The sequence below is a fragment of the Lissotriton vulgaris genome, chromosome 3_2 (genome assembly GCF_964263255.1).
Source record: "Lissotriton vulgaris chromosome 3_2, aLisVul1.2, whole genome shotgun sequence".
Lineage (NCBI taxonomy): Eukaryota > Metazoa > Chordata > Amphibia > Caudata > Salamandridae > Lissotriton > Lissotriton vulgaris.
Genome location: NC_141690.1, coordinates 148,502,142 through 148,516,980, shown reverse-complemented (window position 1 = coordinate 148,516,980; position 14,839 = coordinate 148,502,142). Strand labels below are relative to the sequence as shown.

The 14,839-nt window shown below is 40.5% G+C and overlaps 1 protein-coding gene across 2 annotated transcripts in view; it reads left to right on the top strand.

Moving 5' to 3' along the window:
* Positions 1 to 14,839, top strand: part of CRMP1 (collapsin response mediator protein 1) — a 237,900-nt gene that overhangs the window by 164,954 nt on the left and 58,107 nt on the right. For both annotated transcript variants that reach the window (XM_086964105.1, XM_086964106.1), the window contains exon 10: positions 9,303 to 9,444. In XM_086964105.1, the coding sequence (XP_086820231.1) occupies positions 9,303 to 9,444 (142 nt within the window). The remainder of the gene's footprint in view (positions 1 to 9,302; positions 9,445 to 14,839) is intronic.

The window sequence follows — 14,839 nt, the reverse complement described above, 5'->3', positions numbered from 1 at the left end:
TTTGGCTCAAGGGTTGAGCTATGCACCAGAGGAGATACATCAATACCGCTGGATCCACAGATGCTGGCAGAGCACCTTAAGCCCACTTCCAAGGGTCTAGGACTGGGGTGGCACAACTTGGCAGGGTATACTCACGGATGGCACAGTCCAGGTGCAGATGCAGGGTTGTTAGAAGCCTGTTATGTCCCAGGGGCTACAGGTCAGGAGGCTAGCCAACTAGCCTTGGAGTCACTATGGGTTAGCAAATGTAGGTCTTGTCCTTCACACCTAGGCAAGAAAGCAGCAGGTCAGCACAGCAGCGCAGCAGTTCCTCAGGGCCGCAGTCCAGCAGAGTGGCAGTACTTGTAGAATCACAGCAGTCCTTCTTCCAGAAAGATTATCCACATGTCCAGAAGCATACTGAAAAGTTGGTATCTGAGGTCCAGTATTTATACCCAGTTGTGCCTTTGAAGTAGGGAGAAGCTTCTAGAGGCATGCCATTGAAGTGCACAAATTCCCTGCCTTCCTGACCCTGGCTGCAGACTAACTACAGGGGGTATGCAGCCCTTTGTGTGGAGACAGGACATAGCTTATTCAGGTGTAAGGGGTCTGGCTCTAGCTTCTCCCTTCCACCCTGCCAGTGATGGCCCATCCAATCACACCCATTGCATGTGGCTGTCTAGGAGTAATACACAAAGCCCAACTGCCAATTACACCCAGTCATGTGATTCACAGAGAGGCTGCAGGCAACAAACGGCTAAGGCAAGAAAATAACAACTTTCTAAAAGGGGCATTACCAAACTTGTAATTTAAAATCCATCTTCACAATAAGTTAGGATTTTGAATTCCAGTTCCAGAGACACCAAACATGACTTTGCTACCTATCCCCTTTTGGAAAATACAGTAATAAAATGTACTAAGGTAACTCCAATATTATCCTACCAAAGAGGTAGGCCTTACAGTAGTGAAAAACAAATTTAAGAGCTTTTCACCACCAGAACATGTAAAGCTTAAGGGTACCTATCCTAATTTTTAAGTAAATTGCACCCTGCCATCTGAGCTGTCCAGGGCCTACTATAGGGGTGATTTATATGTATAAAAACGAAAGGTTTGGTTCTGGCAAAGAGCTTACATAGTCAAAACAACAAAAGAGTGCACTTTCCTTGAGAGAGGAGAAGTCGGAAAAAGAATCTTATTGGATTCTTTAGAAAGCCCTCACTCCCCAACCTAGTTGGTGACATGCTTCATCATCGGGCCCCACCAGGAAGGTCTAAACCCCCCCCCCCAGTGTGCTACAGAGCAGGTTATTTTGTATGTGAGTGATCAAGTGTGGAGTGGTTTGGCTCACTGGTTAAAGGCGGCAGACCCAGAAGCAGAGGACGGCCCGGAACCAGGGTTCAATTCTCGACGCGGCAGGGTCGTGAACCAGGGTCAGCGGACTTGATAATTCTCAACTCAGTGCCTACTCTAACCAGGGATCACACTCGGCAACTCTGGGCATTAGCTTGCCTCATCTCCACAACGGCCCCCCACAAACGCCGGGGATGCCTGGTTTCACCTTGGAGATACCCTGGAGGGAACATCTCACAGGGAAAGCCAGGACGGGTTCCCCAGCGGTCTATAGCGCCAGGACGCCTCCGGGTAGCAGTGCGCTTTACAAGACACACACATTTACATTTACATTACATTTACAAGTGATGAGAGATAAAAGTGACTTGGTTGTGTCTAAAAGAATTTTATACTTAGGCCAACCCAGCACGGTTAAAACAGAAAGCGGGCGGTTGAAAAACTGGATAGATATTTCAGCTATGCCACGCTATGTGCGGTCAACATGTTTCTGTCTATGTGGATGCAAACTTGCTAGGCATTCATCAGGACCAGTGTAGGACCCCAGCGGTATGAGCGCTAAGGCTCACCCTTACCTGGTGGTCATAGTGTAAAAAAAACAGGAAAAAATGTGTGTGTGTGTGTGTGTGTGTATCCATATATATGTTTATCTGTGTCTGCTTCTTTTTCAGATAGCTGGTTGGTGCCGAACACTTGCAGGTACCCCTCACACAGCAGGTTCTAAGCATTTTTTTCTGTTCAGGTCAGGGTGGGCCTTGGCGCGCTCATACCGCCGGGGTCTGCACACTGGTCCTCCTGATGAATGCCTAGCAAGTTTGCATCCAGATAGGCAGAAACATTTTGGCCGCACATAGCGTGGCATAGCTGAAATATCTATCCAGCTTTTCAACCGCCCGCTTTCTTTTTTAACCGTGCTGGTTTGGCCTATGAATAAAATTCTTTTAGACACAACCTAGTCACTTTTATCTCACATCATTTGATCACTCGAACACAAAATAACCTGCTCTGCAGTAATTCTGGTGTCAAAGCACACCGGGGGGGTTTTAGACCTTCCTGGTGGGGCCAGATGATGAAGTATGTCACCAACTAGGTTGGTGAGTGAGGGCTTTCTAAAGAATCCAATGTGATTCTTTTTCCGACTTCTCCTCTGTCAAGGAACGTGTAATCTTTTGTTATTTTGACTATTTTGCACAGGGGGACTAAGAGTGCTTCTTCTCAAACTATCTAAAAACCCTCTCTCTCCTGTTATTTATTGGTAAAGAGCATACATAGCCAGGTTGATATGGCAGTTTAAAAGTGCACACACAGACTGCAATGGCAGGACTGAGACAAGTTTAAAGTGGTACTTAATTGGGAAGTGCAATCAGTAATGCAGGGCCCACTAGTAGCATTTAATTTACAGGCCCTGTGCACAGGTAGTACCACTTTACTAGGTACTTACAAGTAAATTAAAGATGCCAATTGTGTATAAGCAAATTCAACATGTTTTAAGGAGAGGGCACAAGCACTTTAGACCTGGTTAGCAGTGATAAAGTGTACAGAGTCCAAAGACCAGCAAAAACAGTAGGCCTGAAGGCAAAACATTAGGGGGAAACCACACTAAGGATGCCAGGTCTAACACCATCTATCTCTCAGCATCTCCAGCATCTCATCTTTTTGTTATTTCCAGATGTTGTCATGTGTGGGTGGAAGACAGTCATTTTCCTTCCTAGCTGCTAAAATCTGGAACTATTTACCCAATTAACTGCAAACCCATGACAAACTCCAGTCTTTTTGTAAAGCACTAAACACTTGGCTCTTTTCCCGGCTGTACCCTAATGCCAGAGTCTTCTTGTTTTTTTGCATTAAAGCGCCAGGACAAATTTCATGTAATCACACATTTTACATAACTTCACACTCTTCCCAGGACACTCATGACACAAAGACTACTGGATAGCATGTGTCTGTTTGCTGTGGATCTGCAATTCTATACTCATATTTCCCTTTAAGTATTACAGATTCTTACTTGAAAACATGACTCTTAAATTCTATGATGAACTGTTCTTGATGAGGAGGATATCTTGTAGAATGAAAAATATATGAGCATGGCACAACTCCCATTTAAGCCATACCATCTTATCAGGGACTCTGATAACTATTGGTTTTAACGTTTCATTAGGAACACTGATCACATTTATTCCCCTCACAATTATAGCTTTTTTTTCACATATCCAAAGTGAATTTATAGAAAAAAAACAACCATTAATAATTATTCTTTTATGTTCACAGGAGGATTGAAAACGAACCCATGCTTTGATGATTGATCTTGGCATGGAACACCAAATAAACCTACATAAAATATTTAACACTCAACTAACATTGCATATAGAATAGAGACGTTTTTCCTTTTCTGTTAGAAAGAACACAATTGTAAATGTTAGCTCTGTGAAAGACACAGGATACTTACTTTAACTTTCCATTTATTTATAAGCAATCCATTTCTAAATACAATGTCGCGGAGCTTCTCCGGTAGAATATTCAATAGAATATTATCTTTATGGAGAGACACTGACATCTAGTCTAGGGAGAATCCCTGGGTGCACCCTCACACGGGAACTTTATTTCCGTATTTCGACCATCTATGAATTACCCCCCCACACAGGCCAAATGGTCACAGAGGAGGTAAAAAGATCAGATTCCACGCTAAAATAGAACGTTCACAATCTTTTTAATAAAAATAAATCTTTACAAAAGTTTTATACACACATCAACCGATTAAAATATCAAAGCGAAAATGTTTAAATTCATATATTTAAAAACAGAAGTCCAGAAACAATTCAGTTTAAACAATAAACAAACATACATTCATTTATCACAATTCATATATCACAAGAAACATATTAAAAAGCATATTAAAAAACAGATATAACAGACAAAAGTGCTAGATAATAATGAAAAAAAACCTCTACACTGTGGCCTATGGATTCCTGTGCCACTCAAATGTCTAGATCCAATGGTCTTCAATCTATTAGCACGTGGTATAGTCAGTAGTACCCTTGATAGACTAGTATCTACTGCTTCCTAGACCCTGTTTGGATTCTGCGCAACAAGAAAAAAAGAATGCATCGACACGTTTCGGTGCTGTGGACACTCGATGTAGTAGCACCTTCCTCAGGACTGCCGTTTCTTTGGGGTCACCGGCTTCAGGGATTGTTTTTTACCACCCTCCCCAATAGGAATTGATTTGGTCCCCGGGGAGTTCTCAGGGCAGCTATACTGTTTCGCGCCTTCTCAATTGGCAGAGTAGATTCTTCCTCTTTGTTGCAATAAAGAGCTTTCCACTTTATTGTAGGGTTAGCGTGGGATTTTCCGATACTCCACTTTGACTGTATATGTCACTTAAAATTGGTAAAATTGTTTATAGACGGGCATCTATCCGCGCTGTTTCATTAGGCAGCTTGATTTATTCTCTTAAGGTCAGTATCCGCGCGTCTGCCTCGTCTTTTCCTTTCCTCCACTGACATCTTCCTGCTTCCAAGGATGATAGCAAAAAAAAGCGACACATTCGTCTTTGTTAATTGACGTGTATCTCTTCAGGTGGACTACATTTTATGGAGCCTGGCAGTGTGAGAATCTGACATTCTTGAGACTTCATTTACAAAGCATCAGCTCTGCCTACTCCACATTGTGGACACTTCAGTAATTATCAAAATAGTGCTAAATGCGGAATTTACTGTATATTAGGCTTATCACTAGTATTTGGGCCAGGTATTGCACATGTAATAATATAATCAGGTGTCTTTGTAGAGCTCACATTTGCCAAGAGGGGTTTTCTAGATACTAGTGGTAGATGATGGAGGGATGTTTATTGATATCCAACTGACCAGTACTCATTTTATTGGCCTCAGAAGGATAAAAGGTTGTGTGGAACTTCGCAATTAGAGCTTGTGACCAGAAGGTCAATCGTAGATACCTGCAGTGAATACTTTAATCCATTGAGCTATCATATCTGACTGAAAAGGGTATGACTTTTAAACAGTTTATATCATATGAATGATAATTCTCACTGGTTTATCTAACCTTCTGCTGTACCTAAGTGCCATTCGCATGATTCATAAAAAGTTACCTAAATCGTCTCTTACCTCATTGCCACACATATGATATTATGCTATACCACACATATGATATTATGCAAAATTTGAAAACTGAGAATGCATCAAGAAAAGCGACATACATGAGTTATTCCTTGAACACTAATTGATTTGTTGCAACTTTAATTATGTATTTAGGCAGCATAACGCCACTGATGAGCATGTACTCTAAGAATATATTAAATGCTGTGTGCACTGTGCACCCCCATTTCTTGCTGACTGGTACTGGTGGTAACTGACTATGACTGTCCCTGGGCTCTGTCTAACCAGGCCTAGGGGCAGTGCTATGTTGAAAACACATGTTAAAACACCCACATGCATTAGGGTACACTATATATTATGGTATGAGCACAGTTGGCATGACCTACCCTATGAGTCCCTAGTGGATAATAGAGCAGGAGGATTTAAACGACCTATAAGTCCCTAGTATATAATAGTGCATGGGAGTTCATAGGCCAGCAGCCCTTTCTGCACTTTCATGTGTGCACTGCTGAGCACCTTAGGTCTTTTTAAAAGCAGCCCTTTGTTGCAGCACTGTGTTTAAAAATAAATTCACTTCAAACTCGACTTTGGTGGTAGGGGCAATTAAAAAGTGATAATCCATAATATTTGTGCATTTCCATAACCCCCAAGGTCTCCCCTAGTTGCCCCAGGGGCGTCATGTCATGTAACTATAAACAGGGCCCTTATAAAATATATTTTATATGCCCTGGTGTTGGAGAAAGTGCACTTTTCATTTACCCCATTGTAGATCCCCAGCCACTTAGGATAACATTGCAATAGTTCATGAACACATAAATATTGCTAGGAATTAAATAAATATTATTCAAGGACTTACAAGAATGGTAATGATGAGTCCAACAATATGCTATTGTTGAATGTATCCTAAACTATACAGAAAAAAAGTTATACGACTTTCTTATCTGTAAACCAAAATTCCCCCATTCTGCAGTCTTTCCTGATTGGTCAGAGTTAACAAGAGTAGCCAGGCTGCATTGATGAAGTGATAAGTGGCTCACCCAGGGAGAGATGTTCTGTGGAGAGAGCTCTGCTACTCAGGAATGCCAGAGTAGTGAGAGGAGTCATAAAGTAGGAAGCTTCAAAGGAGGAATAGGACAGGCCGGGAATGCCAGGTCCATCAACTCCCATCCCCTCTGACGCACCCTGATGGGCGGCTTAAGGAAGGAATCTGCAGTTGTTAGGGGGTGGAGAGCTATGGAAATGAGCCATACTGTGAGTTGGTTTAGTTAGGTCTTCATGCTCTGCTGAGATTTATCTTAGCATTTGTAAAGGGCACTACATACCCGTGAGGGTCTCAAGGTGCTAGGGGAAGGAGGGAGCTGCTACTGTTCGAAGAGCCAGGTCTTGAGAAGTTTCCTGAAGGTTAGAAGGTAATCGGTCTGCCGCAGGCGGATGGGGATGGTGTTCCATGTCTTGGCGGTGAGGTGGGAGAAAGATCTGCTGCCGGAGGTCACTCTTCGGAAGCGGGGGACAGTGGCGAGGGCGCGGTCTGCGGAGCGGAGCTGGCGGGTTGGGGTGTAGAGGCTGAGTCAGCTGTTGAGGTACGCTGGTCCGGTGTTGTGGAGTTGCGTGGGTGAGGAGTTTGAAGGTTATCCTCTTGTTGACAGGGAGCCAGTGCAGGTCTCTCAGGTGGGGTGTGATGTCGCTGCGGCAGGGGATGTTGAGGATCAGGCGTGTGGAGGAGTTCTGGATGCGTTGGAGCCGTTTCAGGAATTTGGCCGGGGCTCCTGCATAGAGTGCGTTTCAATAGACCAGTCTACTGCTGACGAGGGCCTGGGTGACCGTCCTTCTTGTTTAGGTTGAGATCCACTTGAAGATCCTGCGAAGCATGCAGAAGGTGTTGAAGCAGGAGAAGGAGACGGCGTTGACCTGCTTTGTCATGGAAAGGGTAAAGTCGAGGATGACCCCTAGGTTGCGTGCGTGGTCGGTGGGTGTAGGGGTGCTCCTAGGTAGGTCGGCCACCAGGAATCATCCCAGGCCAAATATGGTGGATCTGAGGATTAGGACATCCATCTTGTCAGAGTTCAGCTTCAGTCGGCTGTTCCTAATCTAGTTGGCAACGGCCTTCATTCCTTCATGGAGGTTGGTTTTGGTGGTGTGGGGGTCTTTGGTGAGGGAGAGGATCAGCTGGGTGTCGTCGGCGTAGGAGATGATTTTGAGGTCGTGCCGTCGTGTGACGTGGGCGAGCGGTGCCATGTAGACGTTGAACCACGTTGGGCTGAGGAATGAGCCTTGGGGTACGCCGCAGATGATCCCAGTGACTTTGGAGCGGCAGGGAGGAGGCGGACGCTCTGTGTTCTGCCTGAGAGGAAGGAGGTGGTCCAGTCCAGGGCCTTCTCTTAGATACCGGCGTCGTAGAGGCGTGTTCGTAGTGTGCGGTGGCTGACTGTGTCAAAGACGGCTGACAGGTCTAATAGGATGAGGGCCGCGGTTTCTGCGTTGTCAAGTAGGGTCCTTATGTCATCGGTGGCGGCGATGAGGGCAGTTTCTGGGCTGTGGCTGCTGCGGAACCCGGACTGAGATTTCAGCCATGTTGAATTTTGGAGGAATAGTGTTTTCTGGGGGAAGATTATGCCACACTTTGTAGGAAGTGGTCTTGCTCTGGGGTGTTGCCTTGCACCTCATTGGACAAGAGAGTTCTCCTGCTTGACCCCAGAGAACACTGAATAAATATGGGAGAGGTGCAGAGCCTCTGAGATCTGATGCTTGAAACTAAGAGATGAAGTATTGCCATGCTGGACCCTTGATTTGCACCACCAGCCCCTGCATTCTGACTGACTGCGCCTGTTGGACAATCTGGAACCACAGCCCTATGGATGTACCTTGCTTCTAAAGGATTAAAGAGTGGACTCCTGCAGGCTACAGGATAACAAAGCTCACATGCAATATCACCACCAAGATACCGCTGCCTGGAATGCGTCCAGTGGATTTGTAACGGTTTTGTCCAGGTGCATTGTGGAAATCGTGTTAGAAAACCTTCAAAGACCATCTTGGAGATTTCTGAACGTGGGATTGTATTTTGGACACTTTGGACTCTCAAGAGGAATTTCAGGAACAAGTTCCAGATGTTTTGAGCAACTTTAAAAAAAAGGTCCAAAAGGGGACCGACTCAACCGCGAGAGCCAAGCCAGCCACCTTTAACTGGTACCCGGCCCAGATTCCAGGTTTGTTCTGCTGAAGAGCTATGGAGGTCCAACTTCCAGAGTTTCACCAAGAGTTCCCTGAAAGTCAAGCCTGCGAACCCTCACTGAATCTGGGCTAATGAAGACCATCGAGAGACCCTGGCGAAAAAAGATCTAGAAACGTTTCTAAGTCCAAAGGTAACATTTTGACCAGGGCCTTCCACTCAGTGTATCCGTGCAGGGCTCCATCGCAGTTGGCCTGAAAGTTTAACTTTGTCCCGGTCAAGTTCAACCAGATGTCCCACAGTGGCTTTAAAAATTCAGATCTCCGGTTTACGACATTGGATTTTTGTCGCTTTGGAATCATTTTAAAGATAAAAATATTTCCTATTGTTAGAAATTGGTGTGGGATTTGTATTGTGTATTGTGTCATAATCATTCACTGAATTGCTGTTATGAAATGCTTTACATACTTATCTCCTATGTTAAGCTTGCCTGCTCGCAGCTGAGCTACCAAGGGTTTAGCAGGCGAATAATTTACTGAGACTTATTTTGAGCCTTATTGCAAGTGGTAGATGCATATTGAACACTCCTAATGACCCACTTTCCAACAGATGCTAAAACCAGAAATGTGATATTGTTTAAAACCTGTATCGTGAGTTTGATTATTTAAAAAAAATCATCATGTTTTAATTTATTTCAGCGGTGACCTACAGGTGACAGGCAGTGCGCATTGTTCTTACAGTACAGCACAAAAAGCCATAGGAAAGGACAACTTCACTTTAATTCCAGAAGGAGTCAATGGAATTGAAGAAAGAATGAGTATTGTATGGGACAAGTCTGTAGTAAGTATTATATTTGTACAATGAGGTCTGAATGTAAGTGTTTTGCGTCTGTAGTTGTGGATATTTTAAGTAGGGTTACTCAAAAAACAAACATTTACTTATTTTAAACAATATTTCTGAATTTAATGTTTAATCTTTCTTTATTTTGATTGATGATTTGAACATTGAAATCCACAAATAAATTGTAAATATCTATTAACCAATAGAATGAAAATTCTAAGGGTAAACATAGAAACAATCAATAAAACCATTAATCTTGCTGCACATTGCTTCTTAGTCTGAAGGTATATTGTAGGGACATCAGAGTCTACAGCAGAAGACTCTGTTCATATCGGTCCTTATTTACAATGGTAAATGCAGCTATAAACAAGTTTTTACCCATTTTATGTCTACCAGGAATTCACAAAGGGATTCCTGGCAGGTATAAACTAATTAAAGAGTGCAGAGAGCCCTGCCACAACAACAGAGTTATTTACAACTGTATATCCCACTCTAAAGGTGGGATCCCTGCCACAAGAACACAGTTCTTTACAACTGTAAATCCCACTCTACGGGTGGGACAATTGTTTATTTTAAAGTTCTTGAAAGGAATGGTTAGCCTTGGAAGTTAGCAAATACTTTTTTGGGGCATTAATAAACTCTTCTCAATCCCCTTTTCCCTCTAGAAAAGGTCAGATTTTTTTCTTGCCAATTCTCTTTGAGGGTGGGAGGGGAAATGGATCATCCTCAGATTTGCTGGAGGTGTAGTGGAGGGGATGACACCATTATATATAACATTTTATGGCAGAGAAAAATATGTGCTTTTGCTGGGGGATCCTAATTACCCTGTGTTGAGTTTTCCACTATGGATAAGCTGCAAAGTAAGAAAGGAATCCCAATGAAAATGTCACAAGACCTTCCCAGGAATCTGCATGAAAACATGTGCCTGGTGCAGCTTTCCATGTAGATTCCTGGGGACATTTGTTAATTCCAGAAATTCATAAATCTGCTGTGGGTTTTAATATTTCTTTAAGAATCAAGCTTATTGTCTTCATGTGGTCTGTAAAATCATTCTGGGATTAAGGGAATAGTGAAAGGGGATGATGAAATGAGTCAATATTAGTTCTGAATGGCACCATAGTTAACGTATGCAATACATCCCAAAAAATTCTACCATTTGATAATCAGGAAAAGAAGCAGGGACAATATGTTACAGTAGCATCAAGACCTTCAAAAAAGGTAGTGAGGGGCCCATGTGCATAGTAAATTATATGGAAAGAAACATGTATTGATATTCACCATAGTGTGTTTGAGAAATAGCCACATTTGAATAATAAAGAAAAAAGTATAAGTGAATGTAGAATAAATTATCAAGACTAATGGAGTGTTTAGGTGTGTGAGATCACTTTGGCAATTTAGTGATCTTTGTCCTGGGTTCTAATAAACACAATCTTACATCTCCACTGTGAAAATTCTGGATCACTGACATAATCACGAGGGACATAATATCGACTATCAAAAATATCGTTGACAAAATATCTACAGACAGAATATCGAGTTTGTATCTACAAACAGGTAAAAACAAAAATATCGAGTTAAAAATATCGTTTACTAAAATATAGTTTATAAAAATATCAACTTTATTAAAAACAATGTTAAATTAAATTAATATCAAAAATTAATTACTAAAATATACTTAAAAATACTTAAATTAACTTATAATAATAATTAAATATTTATTGAAAGTTATAAAATAAAATGTTTACATCATATTTGTTAAAACATATATATATAGTAACATAATAAAATTAAATAATGTCCAATATTATTACCGTACAATAGCGTAAGTGTAAAAATTACTATTCCCACTCCAGAGAGTGCAACAGTAGGGAAAGCGTTTGATAGCGTAGGGGTAAAAATTACTATTCCCACTCCAAATAGTGCAACAGTAGGGAAAGCGTTGGATAGCGTAGGGGTTAAAATTACTATTCCCACTCCAAAGAGTGCAACAGTAGGGAAAGCGTTGGATAGCGTAGGGGTAAAAATTACTATTCCCACTCCAGTGGGTGCAACAGTAGGGAAAGCGTTGGATAGCGTAGGTGTAAAAATTACTATTCCAACTCCAGTGAGTGCAACAGTAGGGAAAGCGTTGGATAGCGTAGAGGTAAAAATTACTATTCCCACTCCAGTGGGTGCAACAGTAGGGAAAGCGTTGGATAGCGTAGGGGTAAACATTACTATTCCCACTCCAGTGAGTGCAACAGTAGGGAAAGCGTTGGATAGCGTAGGGGTAAAAATTACTATTCCCACTCCAAAGAGTGCAACAGTAAGGAAAGCGTTGGATAGCGTAGGGGTAAAAATTACTATTCCCACTCCAAAGAGTGCAACAGTATTGAAAGCATTGGATAGCGTAGGGGTTAAAATTACTATTCCAACTCCAGTGAGTGCAACAGTAGGGAAAGCTTTGGATAGCGTAGAGGTAAAAATTACTATTCCCACTCCAGTGGGTGCAACAGTAGGGAAAGCGTTGGATAGCGTAGGGGTAAACATTACTATTCCCACTCCAGTGAGTGCAACAGTAGGGAAAGCGTTGGATAGCGTAGGGGTAAAAATTACTATTCCCACTCCAAAGAGTGCAACAGTAAGGAAAGCGTTGGATAGCGTAGGGGTTAAAATTACTATTCCTACTACTGAGAGTGCAACAGTAGGGAAAGTAAATACTTCATATATTATTTAAAAAAATATAAATTAATATCTATAAAAAATAATTAAAAGTAATTACCAATTTAATATAATATAATAATTAACCTATTAAAATTACTAATTAATATTAATTATTACAACTTTTTACCTATTAATACAAATTAATTACAAAATTAACAAATAATTATTTAACAATTAAAAATTAATTAACAATTAATTCAAATGAAATACAATTAAATACATTTAATTAATTATAAATAAATTACTTCCCACCCTATTCCCCTATAAACCCACAACCCGCTACAGAAAATAAATTAGTAAAATTAACATAATTAGTAATTAAATTAAATTAAATTAATTGGCAATTAAAATTTTATTAATTACACATAAAAACTCAATTAACAATTAATTCTAAATAAATACCAATAATTAATTTTACATATTTAATTAATTATAATTAAATTACTTCCCACCCAAATCCCCTATAAACCCACAACCTGCTGCAGAAAATAAATTAGTAAAATTAACATAATTAGCAATTAATCAATTAATTAAAATTAATTGCCAATTAACATTTAATTAATTACCAAATATAAATTAAATTACAATTAATAAAAAATTAATACCAATAAATACATTTACATATTTAATTATTATAATTAAATTACTTCCCACCCTATTCCCCTATAAACCCACAACCCGCTACAGAATTAAATTACGCAAAAATTAAAAAACACAAAATTCATTATTTTAAAATTAATTATAATATAAATACACACTTTTCACACATATAATAACATAAAAAACACTATAAAAAAATCGATATTATTAAAAATTCGATAATTTTAATAACCTATATTATATACTTCGATATTTTAACTTTCTATATTTTTAACATTCGATATTACATTACTTACCTTAAAAACGATATTTTTGATGTCTATATTCTGTCTATTCGATATTTTGTCCAATCTATATTTAAAACTCGATATTATGTCCAATCGATATTTTGGACTCGATATTTTGACTGTTTACCGAAAATTCTCTGTGTCCGCTAATCTCTAATTTGGGTTATAGTTACATCTACAGTGCAAGGTTTGAAGAGGGAGCTAGGCTCAAATATCCTACTTTGTTAGATGATGTTCTCCTTACCTCCACCAACATTCTTCTGAAGTCTGAAGCACCTCTCCATGTCACTGGAGGCACATGTTGTCCCTAGTTCTAGTATTTTTCCTTGGATGAAGAGTATGACATTTATCAAATATTTTCATAATCCAAGACTTGGAAAATGTGTTTTGCCTGTTGCATTCTGTCAAGTTTGAGCAGTTGTGTCTTAAAAGTAGCCTGCACTATATTCAATGAAAGTCCAACCATATACAATAATAGTTCATGTGAGAGATGGTGTGGCTCACTGGTTAGAGGCGGCAGACCCGAGTGCAGAGAACGGCCCGGGACCAGGGTTCGATTCCCGATGCGGCAGGGTCTTGGACCAGGATCAGCGGACTGATAATTCTCGCATCGGTGCCCACTCCGACCGGGGAGCACACTCGGCAACTCTGGGCATTAGCTTGCCTCATCTCTACAACGGCCCCCACAGACGCCAGGGATGCCTGGTTTCACCCTGGAGATACCCAAAAAGGGACCATCTCACAGGGAAAGCCAGGACGGGTTCCCCAGCAGTCTACAGCGCCGGGACACTCGGGTAGAGTAACTGTGCGCTATACAAGTATCCCACATTTATATCAGCAATGACTGACTGATCCTCATTGAATTTCAAAATCGTAAACTCAAAATGTGGGCGATCCGGGTGATTGATGTCTTAATTTAACTTTTCTTTTTTTTAATGCTTCATAGAGCACATTCTAATTGTTATGTATGTTATACTTTTTATTTACTATTATATGCTGTGTAAACATTTACCCTGAGAGTTGACTTCTAGTGGCCTTATGAACGTGAACCTTAAAAAAAAGTGCTGCAGTTCAGAACTATTAATGAATCTTTTAATCATTTCCTTTCAATTTCCCCTGACCTTAATCCAGCTTTACCAAAATGACCAATAGAGACAATGAGCCTGATTCACAAAGAGATATTGTTTGTTAAATTAGTTCATGCATTAGTGAGAGGCTCTCAGACTGTCAGCAACAATTAGTGTTATCACAGTTTCCTTTTGGTACCAAAGCATAAATCATCTGGAGTTATTAAAGCATACATCATAAATAGTTTATTTGGTATTATGCTGGCAGCAACACCCAGATTGCAAGGACTAGTCTCCAGCCACAGGAGTTGTCAGACAGATCTCTGGTGATGTCCACAGCTTCCCATTTCCAGTCTGCAGCTACATGTTCTCCACAATTATTGTGTATGCTTTATGCACCGATTTTTAATACATCTTAGGATGCTGAAATGGGTTGATATTGTGTGATGTGAAATGCACAATGTGCTAGGCCTCTGTATGTGTCCTTTATTGTATTTATTCACATTTTCAAATTCTAAAAAATTAGCTGTCTGTTTCTTATGTATGTTGAACAGATTTGAGTTTGATTGGTGAAATCTATACAGTGATATATATTTAATCATTGTAACTGGGCATATGAGAAGCTTCGCAAGACTTCCATTAACCATAATATAAGACACTTTGCCATATTTCTGATGTAACTAAGAACTAAGGGGCATATTACCAAGCAATAGCGATAATTATCGCTATTGTTTGGTT